The 25,409-nt window shown below is 46.7% G+C and overlaps 1 protein-coding gene across 6 annotated transcripts in view; it reads left to right on the top strand.

Annotated features, from left to right (window-relative positions):
• The window catches only part of MCTP1 (multiple C2 and transmembrane domain containing 1), a 411,441-nt gene that overhangs the window by 132,718 nt on the left and 253,314 nt on the right, over positions 1–25,409 (top strand). For all 6 annotated transcript variants that reach the window (XM_064140769.1, XM_064140771.1, XM_064140772.1 and 3 more), the window contains exon 2: positions 18,552–18,666. In XM_064140769.1, the coding sequence (XP_063996839.1) occupies positions 18,552–18,666 (115 nt within the window). The remainder of the gene's footprint in view (positions 1–18,551; positions 18,667–25,409) is intronic.

Genomic DNA, 25,409 nt, shown 5'->3' with positions numbered 1-25,409 from the left:
AGAGCCCTTCTGCCCTCCAACCCAGCCACATCTGCCCCCAGCTTAGTGTCATCTGCAAACTTGCTGATGACTGACTCCATGCCCTCATCCAGATCACCTATGAAGATGTTAAAGAGGATGGGGCCCAGCACAGATCCCTGAGGGACACCACTAGTGACAGCTGCCAGCTGGATGTGGCACCATTCACCACCACTCTCTGGGCTCGGCCCCCCAACACAACACCACCATGGCCTCTAAACCATGTCCCCATGTGCCATGCCCACTTGTTTCTCCAACACCTCGGGGAGGGGGGGACTCCACCATTTCCCTGGGCAACCTATGACAACACTTGACCACTCTTGAAGCACAGAAATTTCTCCTGATATCCAACATAACCCTCCCCTGGAACAATTTCAGGCCATTTCCTCTCCTTTCATTACCTAAGACTAGGGACACCAACCCCTGTCATTTATTCCTTGGCAGAAGAGCCTAAGCCCCACCTGACTCCAGCCTCCTTTCAGGTAACTGGAAAATAATGAGGTCTCCCCTCAGCCTTCTCTTCTCCACACTAAACACCTCCAGTTCCCTCAGCTACTCCTCCCCAGCTGCGTTCTCCAGATCCTCCAGCAGCGTGATTGCCCTCTGAATCAGCAGGACAACAGAATGAATCACAGCTTTACATTTTTATGAGTAGAGAAGGGTAAGACCTTTCTGAAGAACAAAATCTTGAGCTGTGAGCTGCCCCCATAAACACCACAAGGGTAGCCCAGCTGATAGCTCAGTTCTCCTCATCTGTCTCTAGATGACAAAGTGTGGTAACAGCCCGTAGAGCGGTTTGACATGCGAGGGACCTTAAAGCTCACCTGGTTCACCTCCTCTGCAGTGAGTATGCACATCTGAACTAGAGCAGGTAGCTCAGAGCTTCATGCTGTCTAATAAGGCAACATTGTAAGATCTTAATCAACTAACAGGAGAAGGGTGATGCTGCCCACTAAAAAGCTTTGCTATAAGACTCTGGGCTGTCCACATGTTTCACAAAGTGAAGATGTCTCAGACTGTGTCACAGTTACAGTGTTGTAGGACTTCTGTCTCTCTGCAAGTCCCTGAAAGGTGTCTGCAGTGATCTGGGGTTTGGTCTCTTCTCCCAAGCAATAAGTGACAGGACAAGAGGAAATAGCTTCACATTGCCCCAGAGGAGGTTTAGGTTGGACATTAGCAGAAACTTTTTCACTGAAAAGGCTCTTGAAGGCTGGACCAGGGTGCCCAGGGAGGTCATTGAATCTCCATCCCTGAAGATGTTTCAGAGAGATGGAGATCTGATGCCAAAGCACATGGTTTAGCCCCAGCTTTGGCACTTAGGCAATGATTGGACTGGATGATCTTAAAGATATATTCAGCCAAACTGGCCTGTGATGAGAAGAGACCTTGACATCAACCTGGAAAAGAAGCAACTTGATGGCCTTTAGAGGTCCCTTGCAACCCAGACTACTCTGTGATTCTGTGAAGCAGCCTGAGAGGGAGCAGTTCCTGATGGTGTTCATCATGGTCTCCATGAAACACAGCACCCAGGAGGGCTGATGCACAACGTTGGGTTAACAGACCTCCAAGAATTATCTCAGGTTAGGCATCGTCCTCTGACAGAAGCTTGAGCTTTGCAATATACAGCTTAGTAAAATCCTTTCTAGAGAAAGAACTACTCACTGGAAATTACCAGAAGAGGAGAAGCAGTGTAAGGTGTGAGGAGAAGCTCTACATTTCCTAATGTCTCGCCCAAGCAGCTTTATCGTTGCTTTGCTGGTCAGCAGACAGGGATATACTGTAGAGAGTCCAGGGGAGAGTACAAAGATGCTGACTGTGCTGGAGCATCTGTGAGGAGCAAAAGCTGAGAGCCCTCAAGCTATGGAGCTTGGAGAAGAGCAGCACCAGAGGGGATCTTATCAATACTCAGCAAGAGCTAAAGGGGTTGTGGGGAGGCAAGAGGATGGGGCCAGGCTCTGCTCAGCAGTGCCCAGGGACAGGACAAGGGACAGTGTGCACAAACTGGAACCTAGGAGGTTCCATCTGAAGAGAAGTGGAAACTTGTTTGGTGTAAGGGTGCTGGAGGGCTGGAGCAGGCTGCCCAGAGAGGTTGTGGAGTCTCCTTGTCTGCAGAGCTTACAACCCCCCCGGCCATTGTGATCCCAAGCAAGCAGCTGTGAGTGCCCTGCTGGAGCAGGTGGGGTGCACTGGGTCATGTCCAGGGGTTTCTTCTAACCTCACTATGCTGGGATTCTGGTATTTTTGGTGACACCTTTACTAATTGTTGGTGCTTTGTTTTATCTGAAATCAGTTAAAACCAAGTGCTGATTCTTAGCATCAAACCCATTAGCAGCAAACTGCCAACAGCTTGCTGCAGTGCCTGCTGAAAAAGTAATGAACAGTGGAAGAAATATTAATAAAATATATGTGTGACAACATTGTGAACGTTTTGGTGCTCAGAACTGTGCTTAGCTCACTTTCTTCATCTGAAGCAATAGCCCTGCTTTGGCAGAAAAAAAATCAAATCCCAGTATTGACAAAGCAATCCAGTGAGATTCCACCAAGTTGTCCCTCCTTCTATCTGCTTCCCTATCCTGGTTTTGAGGTGGAAAGCTCAGTTTGCTGCCACTTATTCAAATGTGCTTCGGTTTGTTTCTGCAACACCATTTACAGAGACAGTGGAGCAAACAAAATAAAAAGAAATAATCCTTTCTCCACCAAGATTATACATTTATCCTTGAGTAAAGCAACCACATAGAATCATAGAATCATAGAATCAACCAGGTTGGAAGAGACCTCCAAGATCATCCAGGCCAACCTAGCACCCAGTCCTATCCAGTCAACCAGACCATGGCACTAAGTGCCTCATCCAGGCTTTTCTTGAACACCTCCAGGGACGGTGACTCCACCACCTCCCTGGGCAGCTCATTCCAATGCCAATCACTCTCTCTGTGAAGAACTTCCTCCTAACATCCAGCCTATACTCCTAACATCCAGCCTGTACTTTCCGCCTCAGTTCTGCTCCCCTCTGTCCTGGCCTCCCTGCCCTCCCCGCATGTCGTTAGCCTCCCTTGTTACATCACAAATCAAAAGCTCTCCGCTGGTCTCTTCTATGAAAAGCATCTGCTGTAATCATGCCAAATCCTTCTGAGGTTGTCAGTGCTTCTGACAGGCACGATTTCACCTACATACCACCAGCTGTAAGCGCAGGATTTAGGCTGTAAGCCCTTTAGAGCCTGAAGAAAATCTTTGTTTTCACATCTGAGTAAGGGCAGATAATTCTTTGCTGCTTTTTCCAGCTCTCATTCCTTTTTTTCATTCTTGAAAGTATTTCACCTTGTGTGTAGCATCTTGTGTAACTGTTAGTTTGAAAGTCCAGCTGCATGTCACCACTTTGTCTGGTGCTGCCTTGATGGACTCAATCTACTCTCTAATCTGTCATTGATGAGCAGGTTTTTTGTTTCAGTTTGGTTTGGGTTTTTTTTTTTTCAGAAGACATACATTTAAAGCTGCTATGTTTGGTACTGCAATTACTGAGTTATGAATTTGCAGCTAGAATTTGATCAAGACTGTAAGTACAGAAATATCACTCCACTGTCTTTAAAATTACTTACTTCTGCCCAGCACTCCAGGATAGCTACAGCTTTTGGCTGAACATCTCTTTGCTAAAAATTCAGCTGCTTTGACACTTTGGTTTTACTCTGGGGGAAAAGGAAGAAAAAAAAAGTAATTTCTTACAACTTTATTGGTTTGCTCTGGAATAATTTCTTTTTGCACTTCTTTTTTTTTTTTTCACTGACAGTTTTTCTTCATTAAACCAGGAAATAGCAGATGCAGAGCAGGTTCTTCAACAGCTTTAGTGGTGGAGGCTGGTGTAGAGAAACCCCAGTGTCCTCACCAAAACTATTTTCTGCAAAAGATACAGAATCACGGAAGCACACAGCATGCCAGCATGATGTGGATTGGAAGGGACCTCTGCAGATCACTCAGTCCAGCTCCACTGTTAAAACAGGGGCACCCACAGCAGCTTGCTTGGGATCACAGTGACTCTGTGTCTGTGTGTGTGTGTGCATCTCTCCAGAGAAGGAGACTCCACAGCCTCTCTGGTTGCCTGCTCCAGGCTTCCAGCACCCTCACATCAAAAGGTTTTCTCCTCTTCAGATGGAACCTCCTGGGTTCCTCCAGTTTGTGCTCCTTGTTCATTGTCCCGGGCACCATTGAGCAGAAGCTGGCCCCATCCTCTTGCCCTGCACAGGCCTTTTAGCCCTTTCTGAGCATTCATCAGATCCCCTCTGGGGCTGCTCTTCTGCAGGCTCTCAGTCCCAGGGCTCTCAGCCTTTCCTCCTCACAGAGATTCTCCTGGTCCCTCAGCATCTTCATAGTTTCCACTGGATTCTCTCCAGTAGTCTCTTTAGAACTAGGCAACCCAGAGCTGGGTCATAGGTTGGACTGGATGATCTTGGAAGTCTCTTCCAACCTGGTTGATTCTATGATTCTATGTGAGGTACTCTGTTTACAAGTTGGAAGGGGATGTGGAGGAGTCTCAAAGGCATCATGCCTTTTGTTCTCCTTTCCCACAGTTTCTTCTCCCATCAGCAGGAGGAGGGAGAGCAGGGAAACATGTCTAGGCAAGCCAGGACATGTTTAGGCCTATTTTGGCCTTCTATGACATATGCTAGAAGTACTCCAATGTATTCATATGCAGGTACATTAGACACATTTTTAATAAATTACTATCCTTCCAATTCATTTCAACAGACTTCATATAACGAATCCAATAAATAACAGAAAGAAACACCAGAAATCTGGTTTAAATTCTTCCTTCATTGCAAAAAAATAATCTTAATTTCTGTGGACCCAGTACTCCAGATGTGTCCTGACTATGGCTGAGAACCACCACTGGTGTGCTGGCCACATTCCATTCACCCAGAATGTTCCTATTGTTTTGCAGAGAGGAGTGGTCAGAACTTTGCTTGATTGTTCAAGCTTTCCTTCCATAAGCAGGTTAAGAGCAGCTCTTTCAGCCTTGGCCACAAAGCTCAGCAAAGAGGCTGAGTCTCTCCTGAACTCATGACTCTTACTTAGCCACACTGTGTTTCCTGGCACTATGAGCTAGAGACTCACATTCACAACATTCCAAGGTATATAAAAATGTGTGTCTGTGTGTGTGTGTCTGTGTATTTGACTAATGCTAACTGGAAACATGTCTTTATTCTGCAGAAATAATCCTGAATTTATAGGTTTTGGTAACTCAGACTTGTCAGGCTGCATGTATATGGGCACAGAGACAAAATCTGGGTTTTGCAGTTTGTGATGATGTTGTATCCACTCAAAATCTTCACCACAGCAGCTGAGACTTTTCGCACTGGTTATATCCAGAGGAGGGCCGTGAAAATGATCGGGGGGGTGGAGCACCTCTGCTGCAATGACAGGCTGAGGGAGCTGGGGTTGTTCAGCCAGGAGAAGAGAAGGCTCCAAGGGGACCTTAGAGCTGCCTTCCAGTACCTGAACAGGCTACAAGAGGGCTACAGAGGGACTGTTTGCAAAGGCCTGCAGGGACAGGACAAGGGGCAATGGTCTGAAATGAGAGCAAGGCAGATTTAGATTGGATGTGAGAAACAAGTTCTGCACCATGAGGGTGGTAGAACACTGCAACAGGTTGCCCAGGGAGGTGGTTGAGGCCTCATCGCTGCAGATATTCAAGGTCATGCTGGACAAGGCTCTGAGCAATCTGATCTAGTGGAGAATGTCCCTGCTGACTGCAGGGGAGTTGGACTGGATGGCCTTTGGAGGTCCCTTCCAACCCAGCTCATCCTATGATTTTATGATTCTGTGTCTTTTCTGACAAACTTTTACAGGGCAGCCTGCCCCTTCCAAAGCCGACACATAGTAATTTTTTTAAGTGCATTATTAATGCTTATTAAATGCTGATGATGTCTGCACCTTTCCAATAATATTTAAAATGCCAGAATGTCCTTTTGTGTTTCTGTTGATAGGAGTGACATTAGGGAATAGGGGAAATACAAAGTGATCTGTGTAACTCATTTACACAGAGGTTCCTCTCTGACTTAACCATCCAGAGGAGTAGTGTACGAAGTGCTGTTCAGTACACAGTGACTGTTCAGGTTGGGTGAGGCCAGATTGGGTGAGGCCTTGAGCAACCTGGTCTGGTGCAAGCTGTCCCTGCTCATGCCCAGGGGTTTGGGACTGGAAGATCTTTAGGTGCCTTCCAAGCCAAACCATTCTGTGAATCTATGAACCACTCATAGGGCAGATAAGGAAATGCTTCTCATGAAATTAAAAATTGTTTGCCACTTGACTTTGTTGTGGTGACTTTGAAGCACAGTCAGTTCCCATTAGCTGCACCAAGGAGGAGCTGACAGCCACTGGGATGCCCAGAATGACTGAAATCCTTGCGGGCAGGTGTTCCCAGCACGTGGAGCTTTGAGAAATGAAAATGATCTGAAGAAAACAGTCTCAGCCAGGCAGTAGTAACTGGAGTGGAAAATTCTGCTTATGCAATATTGAAGGCACAGCTACATTACTTCAAGCTTTGTGGTGTTATTGTGCTGTGTGGAAGCTAGTAATATTTCATGTCATGCTGCAAAACCTTCCACTGCTGATGTTCTGCTGCTTCCTCCTTGCCATGACACTTGGATTTAATTTCATCTCTTGTATGTAACCCTGAAAGCACCTGACAGGGACCTCTGCACATGGGCATGCACGTCTCTAGCTTCCCTTGTCACTCCTCTTACACAATTCCCATCACATTTCCCTTTACCTTGATTTAGGAAGTGTTGATGCTAACCCTTTCACTTTATGCTGGGAAAAAAAATACGTTTTTTGCTTATCTTATCAGTGTGTTTTGGCAGATGTGATAGTTTGGGAGGCACCCTCCCCCCCCCACCCCCCCCTTAAGAAATCACCCAGACTACGCTCAGCCGGCTGGAAGTTAAGGAATGAAGCTTTATCTTTACAGCTTAGCACAATATACAAGCAGATAGTTACCATATTTGCAACTATATACAGAAATATATACAAGTTAAAAATAATACAGAAACACAATACCCCTCCCAGGAGGAGCTCCCAACCACCCTTCCACCTTCTTCCCACTCTTCTACCTTATCCCAGAGTTTGCCTTACGTGCAAAGTGAGTTTGGAGAATCGACAAGGGGGGGGTTAGAAAGCATAAGGATTAGTTACACAGAAGAAGCCCAGGGAGAAACACAGACTCTGAGAGACAGTCACACACACTATCTTATCTCTGTGTTCTTGCTTTTATACATCTCAGCAAGCCTATAAGTGAAGTAGACATCATCACTGTTTTATTTTCACAGCCTACAATCTATTTTTTTCTCTTTAAAATATTACAGTTAGCCTCAAACTAGCACAGCAGAATATTGAAGTGGAGCAGCAAATCAACAGAGGTGTCACCCCATGCTTCAATGACTCAGGAAAGAACACTGCTTCAATCTAGTTCACATCTCTTTCCAAAATACACTAAGCGCAGGACAGTGTCAGGGGGGTTGTTTAACTGTATTGCTAAAGACTTTATTTGTTCCTTTTTAGGAAGGGGAATGTGTCACAGGTGTAGGTTTTTATTTCAACCACTGGCTGTATTCAATTTTGGCATTAAACTGTGTCCAATTTAGGATGTATTCCTCTGAAGCAATTATTTTCTGAAGCAGAGGGTTCTTCACATTTCTTAAAATGCCTGAGTTGCTGGCACAAGGTTGTGCTGCTTAGGATATATAAAGCATAGGAGAGTAGCAAAGCCATTGAATTAAAAATTCTTGACAGCAAGGGTGGGGAGACACTGGAACAGGCTGCCCAGGGAGGCTGTGGATGCCACCTCCCTGGAGGTGTTTAAGGCCAGGCTGGATGAGGCCTTGAGCAATCTGGGCTAGTGGGGGGTGTCCCTGCCCATGGCAGAGGTTGGAACTGGACGATCTTTGAGGTCACTTCCAACTGAAACCATTCTGCGTTTCTATGATTTCTTGATGTCTTTGGCTGACTGATAGAAATATTCAGATTTGTAGGTAATCATGGTGATGTAAGAGGGTGGTAGATAATTTTGATTGTTAAAAATGGTGGTAGTCGTCAGAGTCTTAGTCTAGGAGAAGTTACTGAGTTTAGCCTGAAACTTTGTGGTTTGTGAGAAGATAGCACAAATTATGTGACCGGTTCTTATTTTTCACCCAGAAGTTGCTAGTCTGACTTCCACAGATTTACCCCTGACTTGGATAATGCCTGGACCAGGATCAGATTCACTGTCTTCTGGTTTCATAGCATGTTTTTGACAAACTGAGAAATTGTGTGATGTGGGAAAGGTGCTGATTTTAGCCATCTGTCATTTTCAAAGTGGCCTCATTTTTTTCCTGCATGCTGAGGTGGAATTGGATTTTCACCAGTAAACACCTCCTGTGGTAGAAGTGTTTGATGTACAAAAGCTGGGGTGGTAGCTTTTTCCTTCGTTTATTATTATTCCCTGACATTCTGTGTTTCTGTGATTACTGGAAAATAATAGAGGAAGTATTAAATCCTACCTATCAGATACCTTGCAGCTTTTTCACATGCTGTTGAGGATGCTGAATATCAATCACAGTGAAGTGCCTCTCAGGATGTGAACAGCAAAGCTGGAAGAACTTGCCTGGCTTTTCATCTTTTTGAATCACAAAGGATTCATCAGTGAAGAGCTTCATGGCATAGAATCATAGAATAGTAGGGGCTAGAGGGGACCTCTGGGGGTCATCAGGTCTAACTCACAATAGCTGCAGCCAGAGCTCCCAACTGTTCTGTGATATTTTTTCCTTTAGAAAATTAAATTATTTTTCTTTCTGTGCAGCAGAAATGGGAGTTAAAGAAAAAAAAAACAGACAAAAAACAAACCAAGCAAATAAACAAAAAAAAAAAAAACAAAAAACCAAACACCTTCAGCCACAAAGCTGCAGCAACAACAAACCCAACCAAAAAAAAAAAACCAACAAAAAAACCTAAAACTCAAACCACAGCAGCAAACCTTTCAATTATAAAAAATAAATTTGGGCTTTGTGTCACCTTGGGTATTAGAAGCTCCCCGGGGACCTGTCACACAAGCTAGCACAAGGAAGGTGTTTTCACTGCTAAGATGCACAGAAATTGGTCGATGTTGGTGGTCTAAGGGTTGGACTTAATCTTTCCATAATGCTGTTCCACAGGGCTCAGTGCTGGGCCAGTTCTCTTTAATGTCTTTGTCAATGATCTGAGTGAGGGGGTTGAGGGCCCCTCAGGCAGTTTGAAGATGACACTCAGCTGGATGGCAGCAATGGTCTGATAGAAGGTGGGAAGGCTCTGTGGAGGGATCTGGTCAGGCTGGGTCAATGGGCTGAGGTCAGTGGGGTGAGATTGTTGTAGAATGGGCTATTCATTATGAATTATGAAATATTAATAAAACAATATTTTTATTAATGAAAAATATTTTTCTTATTTACAGAGTCTTGTATGCTCATACACGACTTCTAGTTGTGATGGTTTGGGTTCTTTTCCGTAACTGTAGCTGGAATCTAGAACTTAAAAAAAAAATATTTTAAGTTTTTCAGTGGTTAAGGCAATTGGCATCCAGCCTGGCCTTAAACACATTCAGGGATGGGGCCTCAATCACCTCCCTGGGCAACCCATTCCATGGCCTTATCACTCTCATGCTGAACAGTTTCCTCCTCACGTCCAGCCTAAATCTACCCATGTCCAGCTTTGCTCCATTACCTGTAGTCCTGTCACTATCAGAAAGCCTAAAAAGTCCTCCCCACCTTTTTCATAGGCCCCCTTCAGATACTGAAAGGCCACCAAAAGGTCACCTCAGAACCTCATCTTCTCTAGGCTGAGCTTCTCCAACTCTTTCAGTCTGTCCTCGTAGCAGAGCTGCTCCAGCCCTCTGATCATCCTCATGGCCCCAGTAGTTGCACGGAGGGTCCAGTAGTTGCACAGAGGGTATTTATAAACACAGAATTAACAGTTCAAATAGTCAGAACTTGGAAAATAGGAATGCAAAACCAGGAAAAATTCTAACTATGCTTATGGAGTTTTGGCATTAACTGCAGCATATGTACTCATGGTGCTTGGTCCCTAAGTAAGTCTCCTGTACAAAGACACTTTCGAAACTCACAATAATGATCCCGAGGTGAAATACAAAACATTGCAGGCAGAAGGAAGAACTGAGATGTTGCTGCTGAGCTGCTACTCCTAGCTGCATACACAGTGGCCACTTTGACTCCCAGTGAACGAGACGTGGATGAGGAAAGGCAGAAAGGCTCAGTGCAGAAAGGCAGGGCATCTAAATCATCCCCCACTAAATACTTAGGGGTAGGTCTAGGCTGAGTGTTAGGAGGAAGTTCTTCACAGAGAGAGTGATTTCCCAATGGAATGGGCTGCCCAGGGAGGTGGTGGAGGCACCGTCCCTGGAGGTGTTGAAGAAAAGCCTGGATGAGGCACTTAGTGCCATGGTCTGGTTGACTGGCTAGGGCTGGGTGCTAGGTTGGACTGGATGATCTTGGAGGTCTCTTCCAACCTGGTTGATTCCATGTTTCTATGATTCTATGATTTTGAAAATGAAACTGGCCATTGGGCACTAGCATCATTGTTCTGGCCAATGAATTCAAAGCTTCGTGCCTCATTTGACCACGCAGGCACATTGAGAGGCAGCAGGAGGCACCTGAGGCATGGTGCTAAGCCCCTGGCCCTCAAGGTTTTGCTGGGGCCAAAGCCTTACCGTTTGCTCATCTGGCTCAACTTCCCGGATCCGCAACAGGAGGAAAAGAGCAAGGGTTCAATCAGCCTGGCAGGGTTTATGCCCTACCAGAACACAGCTTATGATTTTCAGTGGCTGTATCTGCTATAGTAGTAATAATACAGCTTGCTGAAGCACAATTGGCTCTTGCAGTGAAACCCCTTCTGGGTAAGCCCCTTCTTCTGCATGGTCCAGGCTGCTGCGACTTGCCGGTGGGGTTGTTCACACTGAGGCCGGCTGTGGTTTTCAGGCAGCTTTGGCAATGACTCTTGTCTGTGGCATGAAGGCACTTAGTGCCTCTCCTTGGTAAACTGAGGCACGGCAAAGTTTCCAGGCAGACAAGCTTGAAGCGTCAAAGCTTGTTGTTACACAGCAAATCTGGTCTGAAACAACAAGGCTTACTGGTCCCCAAGGCAAATTGAAGCAAGGCTGCATGGCATGGCAAGTTGTTTACTGCTATGCTCATGTTTATCACCTTGTTTACCACAGGGTGTGAACAGGAGGAGACTCAGTGTCTCCAGGTCTTTAGTCTTCATTGCTGCATTGCTCCCTACTCCAGCAGAGAGAAGAGGGAGCAGCAGATCATGGCTTGACCAACCAGGACACACATTAGGCCTACTATGGCCTTCCATGGCAGAGGTTCAAAGAGGCCAAGTGCCAGCTCCTGCACTTGTGTCACAACAACCCTATGAACAATCAAGGCTTGAGGCAGAGTGGCTGGAAAGTGCCCAGCAGAAAAGGTCCTGGGGGTGCTGGTTGGTAGCAGCTGGAGATGAGCCAGCAGTGCCCAGGTGGCCAAGAAGTGCACCAGCATCCTGGCCTGGATCAGCAATGGTGTGGGCAGCAGGGACACAGCAGGGATTACGCTGCTGTACTGTCCACTGGTGAGGCCACAGCTTGAGGTTCAGTTTTGGCCCTCTCACTGCCAGAAGGACATTGAGGGGCTAGAGTATGTCCAGAGAAGGACAACAAAGGTGGGGAAGAGTCTGGAGAAGAAGGCTGGGGAGGGGCAGCTGAGGGAGCTGGGAGTGCTTGGTGTGGAGAAGAGGAGGCTGAGGGGAAACCTCATTGCTCTCTACAGCTCCCTGAGAAGAAGCTGCAGCCAGATGGGAGTTAGGCTCTTCTCCCTAGTCTCAGGTGATAGAAAGTGATAGGTTGGACTGGATGATCTTGGAAGTCTCTTCCAGCCTGGTTGATTCTGTGATTCTATGAAAGAGAGAAAATGGCCTGTAATTGTACCAGGGGAAGTTTAGGTTGGTCATGAGGAACAATTTCTGTGCTGCAAGAGTGGTCAAGGATTGCAAGAGGCTATCCAGGGAGATGGTGGAGTTCCCATTCGTGGAGGTGTTCCAGAAACATGTTGCCATGGCACCTGGGGAGATGTTGGGTTGATGGATGGACTGGAATGATCTCATGGGGCTATTCCAACCCAAACAATTCCATGATCCTGTGATCACTTACCATAACCTGAGCCAGAACTGGGTTTCAGATGCAGATTCAGCAGAGGGCAGGCTCCTGAAGAACTCCCAGATGTCTGGCTGAAAGTTAAAGGAGCTCCTGCTGTAGCTGTCACTTCTCAGCAAGAGAAGAATCCAGGAAGGTTTGGCATCTATGAAACCAAAGTGCATCTGAGGACAAGTACATCACCCAAACCACTGTCCTCACCTCTGCATCTGGACTGCAGTCAAGCCAATCTCTATTCTTTAACCTCTGCATTGAGATCACTGTATGCTTTGTGCCAAACAATCAATTCTCCTTAAAACAACTCCCCTTACAGGAGTCCAAGAATTTAGTTTCGGTTTAGAAAAAAAACCAAAACTCAAAAGTCAAGACAAACTGCTGCTGAAAATCAGTTCAAATTAGTTAACTCAGGCACTGGTTTCCCAAGGCGATTTTGCCTGCATGGCAGTGTGGTTCATTGCCTTTCTGGCCCTTGTCTGGAATTTCAACATTGCTGTTGAAGTTTTAATAAGTCTGTAATAAATTTAAAGCTCCTCTGTATATTTAGACACTGAAAGTGTTGGGTTGCCAGGCAAACCCTATGAGGAGAGGCTGAGAGAGCTGTGGGTGTTTAGCTTGGAGAAGAGGAGGCTCAGGGGGGACCTCATTGCTGTCTACAACTACCTGAAGGGAGGTTGTAGCCAAGTGGGGGGTGGCCTCTTCTGCCAGGCAAGCAGCAACCAAACAAGGGGACACAGTCTCAAGTTGTGCTGGGGGAGGTCTAGGCTGGATGTTGTTAGGAAGTTCTTCACAGAGAGAATGATTGTCATTGGAATGGGCTGCCCAGGGAGGTGGTGGAGGCACCGTCCCTGGAGGTGTTGAAGAAAAGCCTGGATGAGGCACTTAGTGCCATGGTCTGGTTGACTGGCTAGGACTGGGGGATAGGTTGGACTGGATGATGTTGGAGGTCTCTTCCAACCTGGTTGATTCTATGATTCTATGATCCTGCAGAAGTCAATAATAAGCAGCCTTCGTGGCTCACAACGATGTCTAGTTGTGGTGGTTTGGGTTCTTTTCCCTAACTATAGCTGGAATCTAGCACTTTAGAAAAAAATTGTTTTAAGCTTTTCAGTGGTTAAGGCAATCATAGGCTCTCCTGAATGCTTTCTAGTTTGTTGTCTAAGCATTTCTAGCTTTAGTCCTTTACTGCAGACCAGACCAGAAGAAAATGTTTGTTTGCTTGCTTTTTATTGTTTTACTGGTTGCTATTTTCACTTTTGAACCTCTTAATTTTTTTTTTAAAAAAGGTGCTTGAAAGTAAGAGAATATTTGGATTGGAGAAGGCCTCTAAGATCATTGAGTCCAACCTTGAAGCTAAAGCCATTAAACCGTGTCCTCGAGTGCCATGTCCGCATATGTCTTGAACACCTCCAGGGATGGGGACTCTACCATCTCCCTGGGCAGTCTGTTCCAGTCCCTGACCACTCTTGCAGCAAATAAGTTCTTCCTAATGTCCAACCTAAACCTTCCCTGGAACAATTTCAGGCTATTTCCTCTCCTTCTGTCATCTGGTACTAGGGAGAAGAGCCCAACCCCAACCTAGCTAGAGCCTCCTTTCAGGGAGCTGTAGAGACCGATGAGGTCTCCCTCAGCCTCCTCTTCTCCACACTAAACACCTCCAGCTCCCTCAACTGCTCCTCTCTAGCCTTGTTTTCTAGACCTTTCCCCACCTTTTTTGCCCTTCTTTGTGTCTCTTCTAGCCCCTTGATGTCCTTCTGGGAATGAGGGGTCCAGAGCTGAACCCAGGATTCAAGTTGTGGCCTCACCAGTGCCCAACAGTCCATGGGGACAATCACAGCCCTGTTCTTGCTGGCCATGCTATTGCTGATGCAAGCCAGGATGCTGGTGGCCCTTTTAGCCACCTGGGCACTGCTGGCTCACTTTCAGCTGCTGTCAGCTAGCCCCCCCCGCCCCAGGTCAGTTTCTGCTGGGCAACTTTCCAGCCACTATGCCCCAAGCATGGAGCATTGAATTCGTGGTTACATTTATTATGGCAACCTCCATTCTTAATGGTGTGCTTCAAACAGTGTTGTTCTGGCCTAGAAAGCACTGTTTTTGACCTTCTAATACTTAGGGCATGTTAACATATATTTGCTTTTTATTCCATTTGTGTGCCTATGTCTGTCCTGTGGGTTGCGACATGGCTCATCCAAGTGTTTGTAGAGTCTTTGGGCAGTTCTCCAAAAGACTGGTTAAATGTTAAAAAGAAAGGGAAGTCAAAAAGGAAGTGAATTTTTAAAGGGAGTTTAAGTTAAAAAGAAAGTGAAGTTCTGATGCAAGAAAAAAAAAGGCATTGAAAAAGAGGAGAGAAAGGGAAAAGAAGGGAGCAAGATGGCATTGCTTAAACTGGGGAACTGTGATATATATAGAGGGGAAGGGAGAGGGGGAAGATGGAAGGACCTTGCCAGTGTTAGGAGAGACCATATTTCTTTTGTGCCTGCAGGCTCCTGCAGAAGGGCAAGAAAAAGGAAGGAAAGTTTTGGTGTTTATCTTGTACTTCAGAACTTCTCTCATTTGCATAACCCTGGCTTTTTTGCACTGGATAATCTCCAGAGTTCCTTTCCAACCCTTTCTGGTGAATACTGGGGAGGGAGAAGAATAAAAATCAGGCCAATATTCAATGTTTCTGTCTGGGCTGTGTGCAAATATTGCAGAGGTAGGGTGGAGATTAACTACTGTTGGTCTTGTACCCTTCTGTGGTCAGTATGTTAAAAAGACAGAAAAAAAGAAAGAGGTGAGTCATGTAAAAGAAGGTGGTGGGTGCCTTCTGTGGTAGTCTTGTAAGGTCTCCTGATAATTTCAGGCACGTCTCAGCAATTACTTGTCAAGAATAGTGTTAGAAGGTAATGCTGAGAGATTTCAACACCCCCACCAAGTCAAAGCACATCTCACCACTGTCTCTGGAACACCCTCACCAAGTCAAAGCCTGTCTCACCACTGTCTCTGCCTGTTCTGGCCAAGATCAGGGCTGCGGGGAGGGGTGAGCCTGTCATGGCATGGTTTGGCCAGCAGCACATGTCTTGCGGTACAGCTTTATGTGTGAGGGCTCAAAGCTGTGACTGGCACAGAGAGAGAAAGCCATTTGTCAAAGTGCCTTTATCCTTGTGCTTTTCTGGGTTAAAAACTGTCTGAAGGCCAGGCCCAAAGAGGGGTGGGGAGTGGAGGTAACTCCAGGTGATGTCTGGGCACCAGTGATGTTCCTCAGGGCTCAGTGCTAGGCCAGTTCTTTTTGGGGTCTTTGTCAATGATCTGGGTGAGGGGATTGAGGCTCCCTCAAGCAGTTTGCAGATGGCACCAAACTGGGTGGCAAAGTTGATCTGCTGGAGGGCAGGAAAGCTCTGCAGAGGAACCTGGCCAGGCCACATCCATAAGGTGAGGCCAGTGGGATGAGGTTCACCAAGGTCAAGTTGCTGGGTCCTGCCCTTGAGTCACAACAACCCCATGAAGGATCCAGACCAGGCACAGAATGGCTGGAAAGGGCCCAACAGAAAAGACCCTGGAGATGCTGGATGATAGCAGCTGGAGATAGGCCAGCAGTGCCCGGGTGGCTGAGAAGGGCACCAGCATGCTGGCCTGGATCAGCAATGGTGTGGGCAGCAGGAACAGGGCAGAGATTGTGCCCATGGACTGGGCACTGCTGAAGTCACAGCTTGAGTTCTGTGTTCAGTTTTGGTCCTCTTGCTCCCAGAAGGACATTCAGAAGCTGGAGCAGGTCCAGAGAAGGGCAACAAAGGTGGGGAAGGGTCTGTAGAAGAGGTCTGGGGAGGAACAGCTGAGGGAACTGGGGGTGTTTAGTGTGGAGGAGAGAAGGCTCAGTGGAGACTTCATTGCTCTCTACAGCTCTCTGAGAGGAGATTGCAGTGAGGTGGGAATCGGTTGCCTCCCTCAAGAAGCAGTCTACAGGATCAGAGAAAATGGCTTCAAGGTGCACTATGGAGGTTTAGGTTAGACAGGAGGAACAAATTCTTCCCCTGAAGGGTTGTCAAGGCCTGGCCCAGGCTGCCAAGGCAATGGTAGAGTCCCCATCACTGGAGAGCGCTCAGAGCTGTGTAGATGTGGTGTGGTGCTTAAGGCCATGGTTTAGTGGTGACCTGGCAGTGCTGGGTTAATGTTTGGCCTGGATTATCTGAAAGGTCTCTACCAACTCAGTCAATCCTGTGACTTCATGTGGCTTCCTTTGTGCCTTAGCTTTATTAGTGCCATAGAAAAGGGAGGTAGCAGGGAGGGAAACCACCAAAGGTTCCTGTTGAAGTGGTACAGCACTCAGCGCACATGCGGTCTTTGAGATGCTGCTGTCACACTGCTGGGTTGTTATGGTATTTTCTTTGCTTGCAGAGGACCTATAATTTCTTAATAAAATATTAATAGCATTGGTCTTAAAAGATTTAGCTCTTAGCATGAGAAGATGTAACCGTGGTGCCCAGCGTGTATAATACATGAAGGTCCTGTATGTGCTGTGTGTGGATGATGGATACAGTTGTGGTGCTCCAAGCCTACTACTTATGGACAAATGTGTTTAAAACTGTTTTGCAGAAGCTTAGACTTACCAAGAAATGTAATTTCTGTCATTTGCCATTTAGGACAGAAGTGTGGCCTGAGAGTTCCTTGCATTCTGCATTCCTTTATTACCATTGTTTTAATATTTTATGATGCACTTTATTCAAATAACTACTCTGAGAGCCTTTTCTTTGCCCTGGCGTACAGGCAGAGTAAGAGTGGCAGTCACAGCTTCACTTAATGTCTTTATATTTCCTCCACTCCTCATTTCCTCTGTAACTCTGTGTAAAATAACCACACATTTTTGTACTGCAGTCGCTGAGAAAATCACAACTCATTATTCAGTGCCTAGACTCTTCCCGTGAGGTGGTGAGGCACTGGAACAGGTTGCCCAGAGAAGTTGTGAAGGCTCCAAGTGTGGAAGGGTTGAAAGCCAGGCCGGATGACACCTTGAGCAACCTGGTCTAGTAGCAAGTGTCATGGCAGGGAATTGGCACTGGATGATCTTCAAGATCTTAAGACCGTGAAAAAAATTACTTGTTTGTTGTGTGGCTGCTGGAGGGCTGCAGCAGGCCACCCAGAGAGGTTGTGGAGTCTCCTTGTCTGCAGAGCTTCCAAACCCCCATGGCTGTTGTGATCTTGGGCAAGCTGCTGTAGGTGCCCCTGCTTTAGCAAGGGGGTTGGGCTGGATGGTCTCCAGAGGTCCCTTCCAACCCCACTACGCTGGGATTACGTGATTCTGGATTATCACTGTTGAATAAATCCAGGTGTTGATGGAACTGTTAGAGATTAGTCCATAGAGGTCTGTAAGGTCCAGCTCTGATTTGCATTGTTCTGCTTTTTGTGGGGCAGGAGTTTGTGTGAATATAATTTTAAATGGAGATTGTGTAATAAGTACTGGTGTCGAAAAACTGTTTTTCAATGAATTCTTAAATAGTAAAAGTTAACCATTTAGATGTCAATCAGCTTTTGGTTTGTTTTGGCTTAAAAGAGGGTTCTCTTTCAGCCCAGGAAGCAGCTGTGTACTGGGCTGCATCCAGAGGAGTGTGGGCAGCAGGGCAAGAGAGGGAATTCTGCCCCTTGACTCTGCTCTCCTGCGACCTCACCTCCAATTCTGCCTCCACTGCTGGTGTCCCCGGCACAAGAAGGACAAAGAGGGGCTAGAGAGAGTCCAGAGGAGGCCACAAAGATGTGATGCAAGAGCTGGAGCAGCTCTGCTGTGAGGACAGGCTGAGGGAGCTGGGGGTGTCAGCCTGGAGAAGACAAGACTTCAGAGGGACCTTAGAGCTGCCTTCCAGTAACTGAAGTGATCCTGCAAGAAGGCTGCAAAGGGACCTTCCCTGAGGGTGTCTCAAGACATGACAAGGGAGAATGATTTGAAGCTGAGGGACAGCAGGATTAGACTGGATCTGAGGAAGTTCTTCAGTGAGAGGATGGTGAGACTCTGGAGCAGGTTGCCCAGGGAGGTTGTGGATGCCTCCTGCCTGGGGGTGTTCAGGACCAGGCTGGATGAGGCCTTGAGCAGCTAAGTCTAGTTGAGAGGTATCCCTGCCTATTGTGAGGAGGTTGGAGTAGGTGATCTCCAAGGTCCTTTCCAAGCTGAGCCATTCTGTGCTTCTGGGAACTGTCACAGTGATGACAAGGATGGGCTTCTTCATGGTGAGGTATGAGCTCTGGGGTGGGTGAGTGGAACCTGGCCTTGTCTCAGTTCAACAGGATGGCAGTACTCCAGAAAAACACACCTTGCATGAAACTCTCAGTAACAGCTTTGCATTTTTATTGCTTTCTCCTGCAGAGAGCAAATTCTGTTGGAACAAGTAATGAAGATTTACCTTCCGAGGACCCCGGAATGTACCAGCTGGACATTACTCTCAGAAGAGGACAGCATCTAGCAGCACGGGACCGTGGAGGTGAGCATGCTGGTGAACACTGCCTTAACTTTGGGAAGTAACCTGTCTGTTGGGTAAATACGTGAAGGAATCTAATCTGCAATCAAGGTCTGAATTGTGTGTGTGTCTTGGTTAAACTCTGCTTAAAACTATCCAGAGGTCAGAAATTCTCTGACTCTAAACCAGGCAGAAAAATGAGCTACAGCCAGCTAACACCACACAGGAATGGAAGTAAGATTTAGCTAATACTGGTTAATTCTTCTGCCATCTAATTGTACTTTTCTTCACCACAGCAGGGCCAAGGGGAGCAGCTGAGGCAACTCATTGTCAAACACTGAGGTAATCCCAAGCACAAATCCAGCCTGGGCAAAGAATGAGTAGAAAGCAGCCCTGAGGAGAAGGACTTTAGCTGGCACTGAGTACTGCCATCCCAGAGGCAGCCTTGCCCATGGCTGATCCCCAGCAGTGTGGGCAGTAGGCACATGGGGGGGATTCCACTCCTCTGCTGAGCTCTGCTGAGACACCCCTGCAGGGCTGGGGCCAGCTCTGGAGTACCAACACAAGGACATGAAACTACTAGAATGCATCCACAGGAGGCCACAAAGATGATCAGAGGGCTGGAGCACCCCTGCTGTGAAGCCAGGCTGAGAGACTTGGGGTTGTGCAGACTGAAGAAGAGGGCTCCAAGGAGACCTCAGAGCAGCCTTCCAGTACCTGAAGGGGCTCCCGGAGAGCTGTGGAGGGACTTCTGACAAAGGCTTGGGGTGGCAGGACAGTTGGTGATGGCTTCAAACAGGTAACAAGGTGGATTTGGATGAGATATTAGGAAGAAATGCCGGACAGTGAGGGTAGTGAGGCACTGGAACAAGTTGCCCAGAGTTATAGACACCCCAAGCCTCAGAGTTTTCAAAGGCAAGTTGAGGGGCACAAACCTTGAGCAAGTTGGTCTAGTGGGAGGTGTCCCTGCCTATGGCAGGGGGTTGGAACTGGATGATCTTTCAGGTCCTTTCCAACCCAGCCCATTCTGTGATTTAGAGGCTGTTTTATTTAAAGTTCCCTGCTCCTTAGGCAGTTTGTGCTTTTTGCCTGTGATTGAGTAAAGATGCTTCTGTTTTGAGAAGAGCCTACTGGAGTGTTGAGTCTTTTTTCTGCAGAGTGGTTAGCTTTGGTTAAAGGAGATGCAGATTTCATTGTCACTGTCAACAACTGTAGTTGTCCAGTGTAAGATGTGGAGTGGGAAAATACTTCTGTGCTTCCTTCCTCCTCTGGCCAAGCTGTGCTGCCATGATTTTGCTCTCTGCAGTATTGTGGTAGTTCCTATTCTCCTTGCAGCCTGATTTCCTGCTGCCTAGCAGCTCTGGAGGCCAGTGGTGACAGTCAGATCTCATGAAAGGTAGCCAGGTCTCATGCAGGGTCCTGACAGCAGTGATTCATACCTGATGGTGATAGAGAAGATTTGTCCATCTGTTATGTAGAAAACCAAGAAGGAAAGAGCAGAAAGGAGCAGTGAGAAACCAGCTTCACACTCTTCTAATATGCCATGGCAGTTGTGTTCATCTGGACAGGTCTTTTTGGAGAAGCATAGAAATGTTTTGATTGGAAAAGACCTTTAGGATTGTCAAGTCCAACAGTTAATCCAGCACTGCCAGTTTACCCCTAAACCATGTTCCTCAGCACCACATCTACACAACTTTGAAAGCCTTCTAAGGATGGAGACTTCACCACTGCCCTGGGCAGCCTAAGCCAGGTCTTAACCATTCTTTCTGTGAGTAAAGGTTTCCTATTATCCAATTTAAACCTCCCCTGGCAAAACTTGAGGCCATTTTCTCTTCTCCTGAAGGTGCCAAAGTCCACTGAAGGATGAGTTTTGACTCTTCAGCTCTTGGCTTGACACAGTGCCTGTTCATTCTGCCAAGTGCAGGCATTCACCATGCCTGCACCTCACCATACAGCAAACAGCTCAAGTTAGAACCATAGAATCACAGAACTGTTGAGGACTGTTGAGTCTGAAGGAGACATTTGAGATCATCAAGTCCAACCTCTTCCCTAGAGCTCGCAATCCCACCACTACTGCTAAGCTACTGGCACTAAATTGTGTCCTTCAGCACCACATCTAGGAGTTTTTTAAACACCACCTCCCTGGGCAGCCTGAGAATCCCTTCTGAGAAAAAATATTCCTCATACCCAACCTGAACCTCCCCTGGCACAACTTGAGGCTGTTTTGTCTTGTCCTGTCACTTGTTGCATGTGAGAAGAGCCCAACCCCTGCCTGGATCCAACCACCTTTCAGGGAGCTGTAGGGAGCAATGAAGTCTCCCCTCAGCCTCCTCTTCTCCACACTAAACACCCCCAGCTCCCTCAGCTGCTCCTCCCCAGCCCCCTTCTCCAGACCCTTCTCCAGCTTTGTTGCCCTACTCTGGACGTGCTGCAGACCTGCACTGTCCTTCTGGGAGAGAGGCCCCCAAAACTGAACCCATCACTTAATGCGTCCTCACCAGTGCTGAGGTCTGCATGGAGTGTTTCCCTTCTAATGTAGCTTTCCTTCTGTCATAGCCAGAAATTCTTCATTACTCCAGGAGGTCCTTACCTGTTGGTGGTACCCCACTGTCCCCTTAAAAACTTTGGAGGGAGCAGCCCACTCGTTTGCATAAAAAGAAAGTCAGTGCAGCATTTGCACCCTACTGATCTCTTCTTCTCCCTGGTATTTTAATAAGCATCTGACCTGTCTATGTTTCTTCTACCACACTGGGACCCTTGGGTTCTCTTCCCCTCATTTCTCCATTCTAAGAGGAAGGAAACAGTTGAGAAAAACGCATAGCAGCCTTCTAAGAGGGTGTCTGAATGCTCTCACCTAAGGACTGCAGAGGGAGTCCATCCCCACAGGAAGGTGAAGCATCTCAAGTAAATGGTGGGATGATTAAGCAAATTGAGAGCACAGTTCGCAGCCATTCCTTGGCATTTTACAGTGAAAATTTTTGCACAGATTCCAAAATAAACTCACTGCTGATACCTCTGGAGACAGCAACAGTTGCTGTGAATTTCCTCATGGCAGAGTCTGGCAGAAGCTGCCTGTGAGAGCTGGCTCTGCGCCACTCTCAGCAGAACCTGGCAGGAACAGGCATTTTTCAGATGCTGCTGTCAGGAGGCTCACACACACTTCACCAGCTTCCTCACAACCCTGCTGCTGAGACATCCAAATAAAAGATTTTCTTTTCTTTTTTTTTTATTTTTTTCTTGGAGCTGCAGAGTGCTTTCAGCCAGAATAGAATCATAGAATCACAGGATGGTTTGGGTTAGAAGGGACCTTAAAGGTCATCCACTTCCAACTCCCTGCCATGGGCAGGGACACCTCCCACCTGCCCAGGTTGCTCAAGACCTCATCCAGCCTGGCTTTAAACACATCCAGTAAGAGGACATCCACAACCTGCCTGGACAACCTTTGCCAATGTCTGCCCACCATCACTCAACGATTTCTTCCTCATGTCCAGTCTCAATCTCTTCTCTCCCAGCTCAAAGCCATTGTTTCTTGTCCTGGCACTCCCAGCCCTCATCCAGAGTCCCTCCCCTGTTCTCCTGTAGCCTTCTTCTGGCACTGGAGGCTGCTCTAAGGTCTCCATGGGGCCCCAACTCTGTCAGCTTGTCCCCACAGGGGATGTTCTCCAGCCTTCTGATCACCTTGGTGGTCTCCTCTGGACCCTCTCCAGTTCTATAACCTTTTCCTGTGGGCCCTAGACCTGGAGGCAATGCTGCAGATGGGGTCTCAGCAGAGCAGTGCAGAGGGTCAGAATCCCCTCCCTGTACTGCTGCTTTTCCTGCTATGGTTGCAGCTGGAACAAAGCTGCCTGCTGGGCTGTCAGCAACCATTGCTATCATCAGCTGACACTCCCAAGGCCTTCTCCTCCAGGCTGCTCTCCAGCTGCTGCTCACCCAGCCTGGATTTGTGCTTGGGATTTCTCTGACCTAGCTCCAGGAACTTTGCCCTTAGCCTTATTGAACTTCATAAGGTTGGCTTGGGCCCAGCTCTGCAGCCTGTGCAGGTGCCTCTGGATGGATCCTTTCCCTCCAGCCTTTCAGCTGGGCCACGCAGCTTGGTGTCACCTTCAGACTTGCTGAAGGTGCCTCAGTGCCACTGTCCATGTCACCAACAAAGATGTTAAACAGCACTGGTCCCAATACTAACCTCTGAGGCACAGCACTTGTCACCGGTCACCATTTGGACATTGAGCTGTTGACCACAGCTGAGTGTGGCCATGCAGCCAATTCCTTCTCCAGCCTGTGGGTACCCCTCAAGTCCATGTCCTTTCCATTTGGTGACCAGGATGTCGTGAGGAACATTGTCAAACACTTTACACAAGTCTGGATGCCCTCAGCTGCTCTTCCCTTATGTGCTGTTGCTGTAACTCTGTCATAAAAGGCCAGGCAGGATTTGCCTGGGGTGAAGACAGAGAGTTTACATCTACGAAGATGTAGTGGAATTTTTAATGTAAAAAAAAAGCTAAGTTACAATTGCCAAATGAGAGATTTGTTTTTGAGACCCGTGGAGCAAATGCAGAAAGGTTTATTCATATGACTGAGCGCTTGGTAGAGAGGAGGCCTCCTGAGCCTTTTAGGTCCACCCTGGATTTTGTGGTTACTTATTTTATTCTTGATCCACTGAAGTTGATGGTAGAACCTTCATCTATTTGAGTGAAGCAGAATATCCTCTCCTTTAGTCATGTGCATAAAATGGCAGGCACTTTTAGAGATCCCTTCCAGCCCAAACCATTCTGTCACTCTGTGATTCTTTTCTCCCTGCCTTCACTGGTAGGACACAGATCCGTGAAGCAGTACCAAGGTGAAATGGGAGACTCAGAGTCCAGCTTGCTGGAGCTGAGGATATTGAGATCTCTGCACATGAACAGCATGGGCCATGTGGCCTTCTCCAGCAAGACTTCAGCTGAAATTTGTCTTCTTTCCAAGTGAGACTGAGCAGCATCTGAACAGATATCCAAACCCCTTGTTCCTTCCAGCCAGAGTCATCCCTGCCCTCCCAAATGACAGACAGTGCCATCAGCTCTAGTTCCATGTGGTCTATAAATAAATACATAGAAGTGTTTGGATTCCAAGGTAGCAGATTAAATGGGAAAACAAGATAATTTCAGAAGCTGGAGATCTTCCCTCATGAACTTCATTTCACAGTGTGAGGCCAGTACAACATAGAGATGTTTTTAGGTATCTGAGCAACTTCCTGTGACCCTGTCCACATTAATAGAGGGAGATTCAGAAGGGAGACTGAGCTTAAAACTAAACAGTGAGCACAGATCTTTCCAGATTTCTCTTAAAAAGGGGAATATTTCTCATGAAATATTAAAACATTGAATTCTTAGATGATTTATTTCCTTCAGAAAGCAGCACATTGCAGCCTGGCTTCACTATTCTGCTACAGACTGTAAAAAGCTAGTGAAGAAATTGCACATCTTATCCTCTCTCTGGGAAGAGGTCTTTTGTGCTGTTTAGTTGACCTCAGGATGCTGTGCAAGAAAGAGTAAAATTGACGAAAGAAACATTAAAATTGCTGTTCAGAATTGTTTTCTGAGGGCGTACCATTAGATGACACTGCTGTGATCACATTGCTGCCACTCTTGCTTAATTACAGGTTTGGAATGCTTTGGGGTTGGCAGATCAACACAGAGAAATTCAGAGCAGTTTCTAGAACAGATTCATTCTGGTCTTAGCTGAGCACTTAGAAGGTACTGTTACAGTTAAAGTGTGTGGGGGTAAAAAAAGTGCATTTTCAGAATTATGTATTGCAGAAGAATGAATAAGACAAAAATCCATCTCTCCTGTAACCAAGCTCTGCTTTCCTTCTGTGCCTTCTCCTGCCTGTGGTCCTGTTCTAACAGCTGAATGCTAAAGCAGTGTCTTGAGGTATTGTATGTCTGATTTCACTCCATACAATGTTAAGATCTTGTAGCAGTATCTCACTCTGTCACCTGGAGTCACAGAAGGCTGGAAAAGACCTCTAAGATCAAGTCCAACCACCAACCTAAAGCCACCACATCCACTACAGCATGTCCCAGAGTGTCCCTAGTTACCATTTTTGTCACCTCCATATGTTTTAGGCATAACATTCCTAAATGCAAAATATTTCTTCCTTTCTCCTTGTGTTGAAGAAGACATTTTTTAAATGCTATCAATCCCTGTTGCTCCAATCTTTGTGGGCTGATTTCTCCACTGGTATCACACTTACTCCAATCTTTATGGACCTGTTGCTCCGCTGACATCCCACTTCCTTTAATCTTTATGAACTGATTTCTCCACTGATAACTTTGTGAAATATTTAGAAAATAAAAGGAGACAAAATGTCAAGCTGGGCAGTTATGTTTCATTGGGACTATCAACTCATATTGATATCAGGCTTGAGAAATGAGGCAAATTTCAATGAGAATACTCTATCTTGACATCTGATGATGTTTGCCGTCAGCATCCAATCCCATCTGACTTGCTGCAGTCATACTCGTGGGTAGCTCTCGCTGTAACAGGAAATCAGTTTTGCTTCTAGGAGAGGTTAATGGTTCTGCTGTAAATATTCCTTTTCTGATTGCTGTCTGCCATTGATACTGGTTTTTATGATGAGCAGATGTTGCCATCTAACTGAAGCTGTAGTGCAAAAGAGAGCAGCTGTGGGAAATGAACCTTCTGGCTAAGAGCAGTAGAAGTGTGTTGTTAAAAGCTGGCACAAAACCAAGAACAGTGGAAACCTTGCTTTCCTGAGGCTCTTTCTG

This window comes from Pogoniulus pusillus, chromosome Z, assembly GCF_015220805.1.
Source record: "Pogoniulus pusillus isolate bPogPus1 chromosome Z, bPogPus1.pri, whole genome shotgun sequence".
NCBI lineage: Eukaryota > Metazoa > Chordata > Aves > Piciformes > Lybiidae > Pogoniulus > Pogoniulus pusillus.
This window is presented reverse-complemented; position numbering and strand designations above follow the sequence as displayed.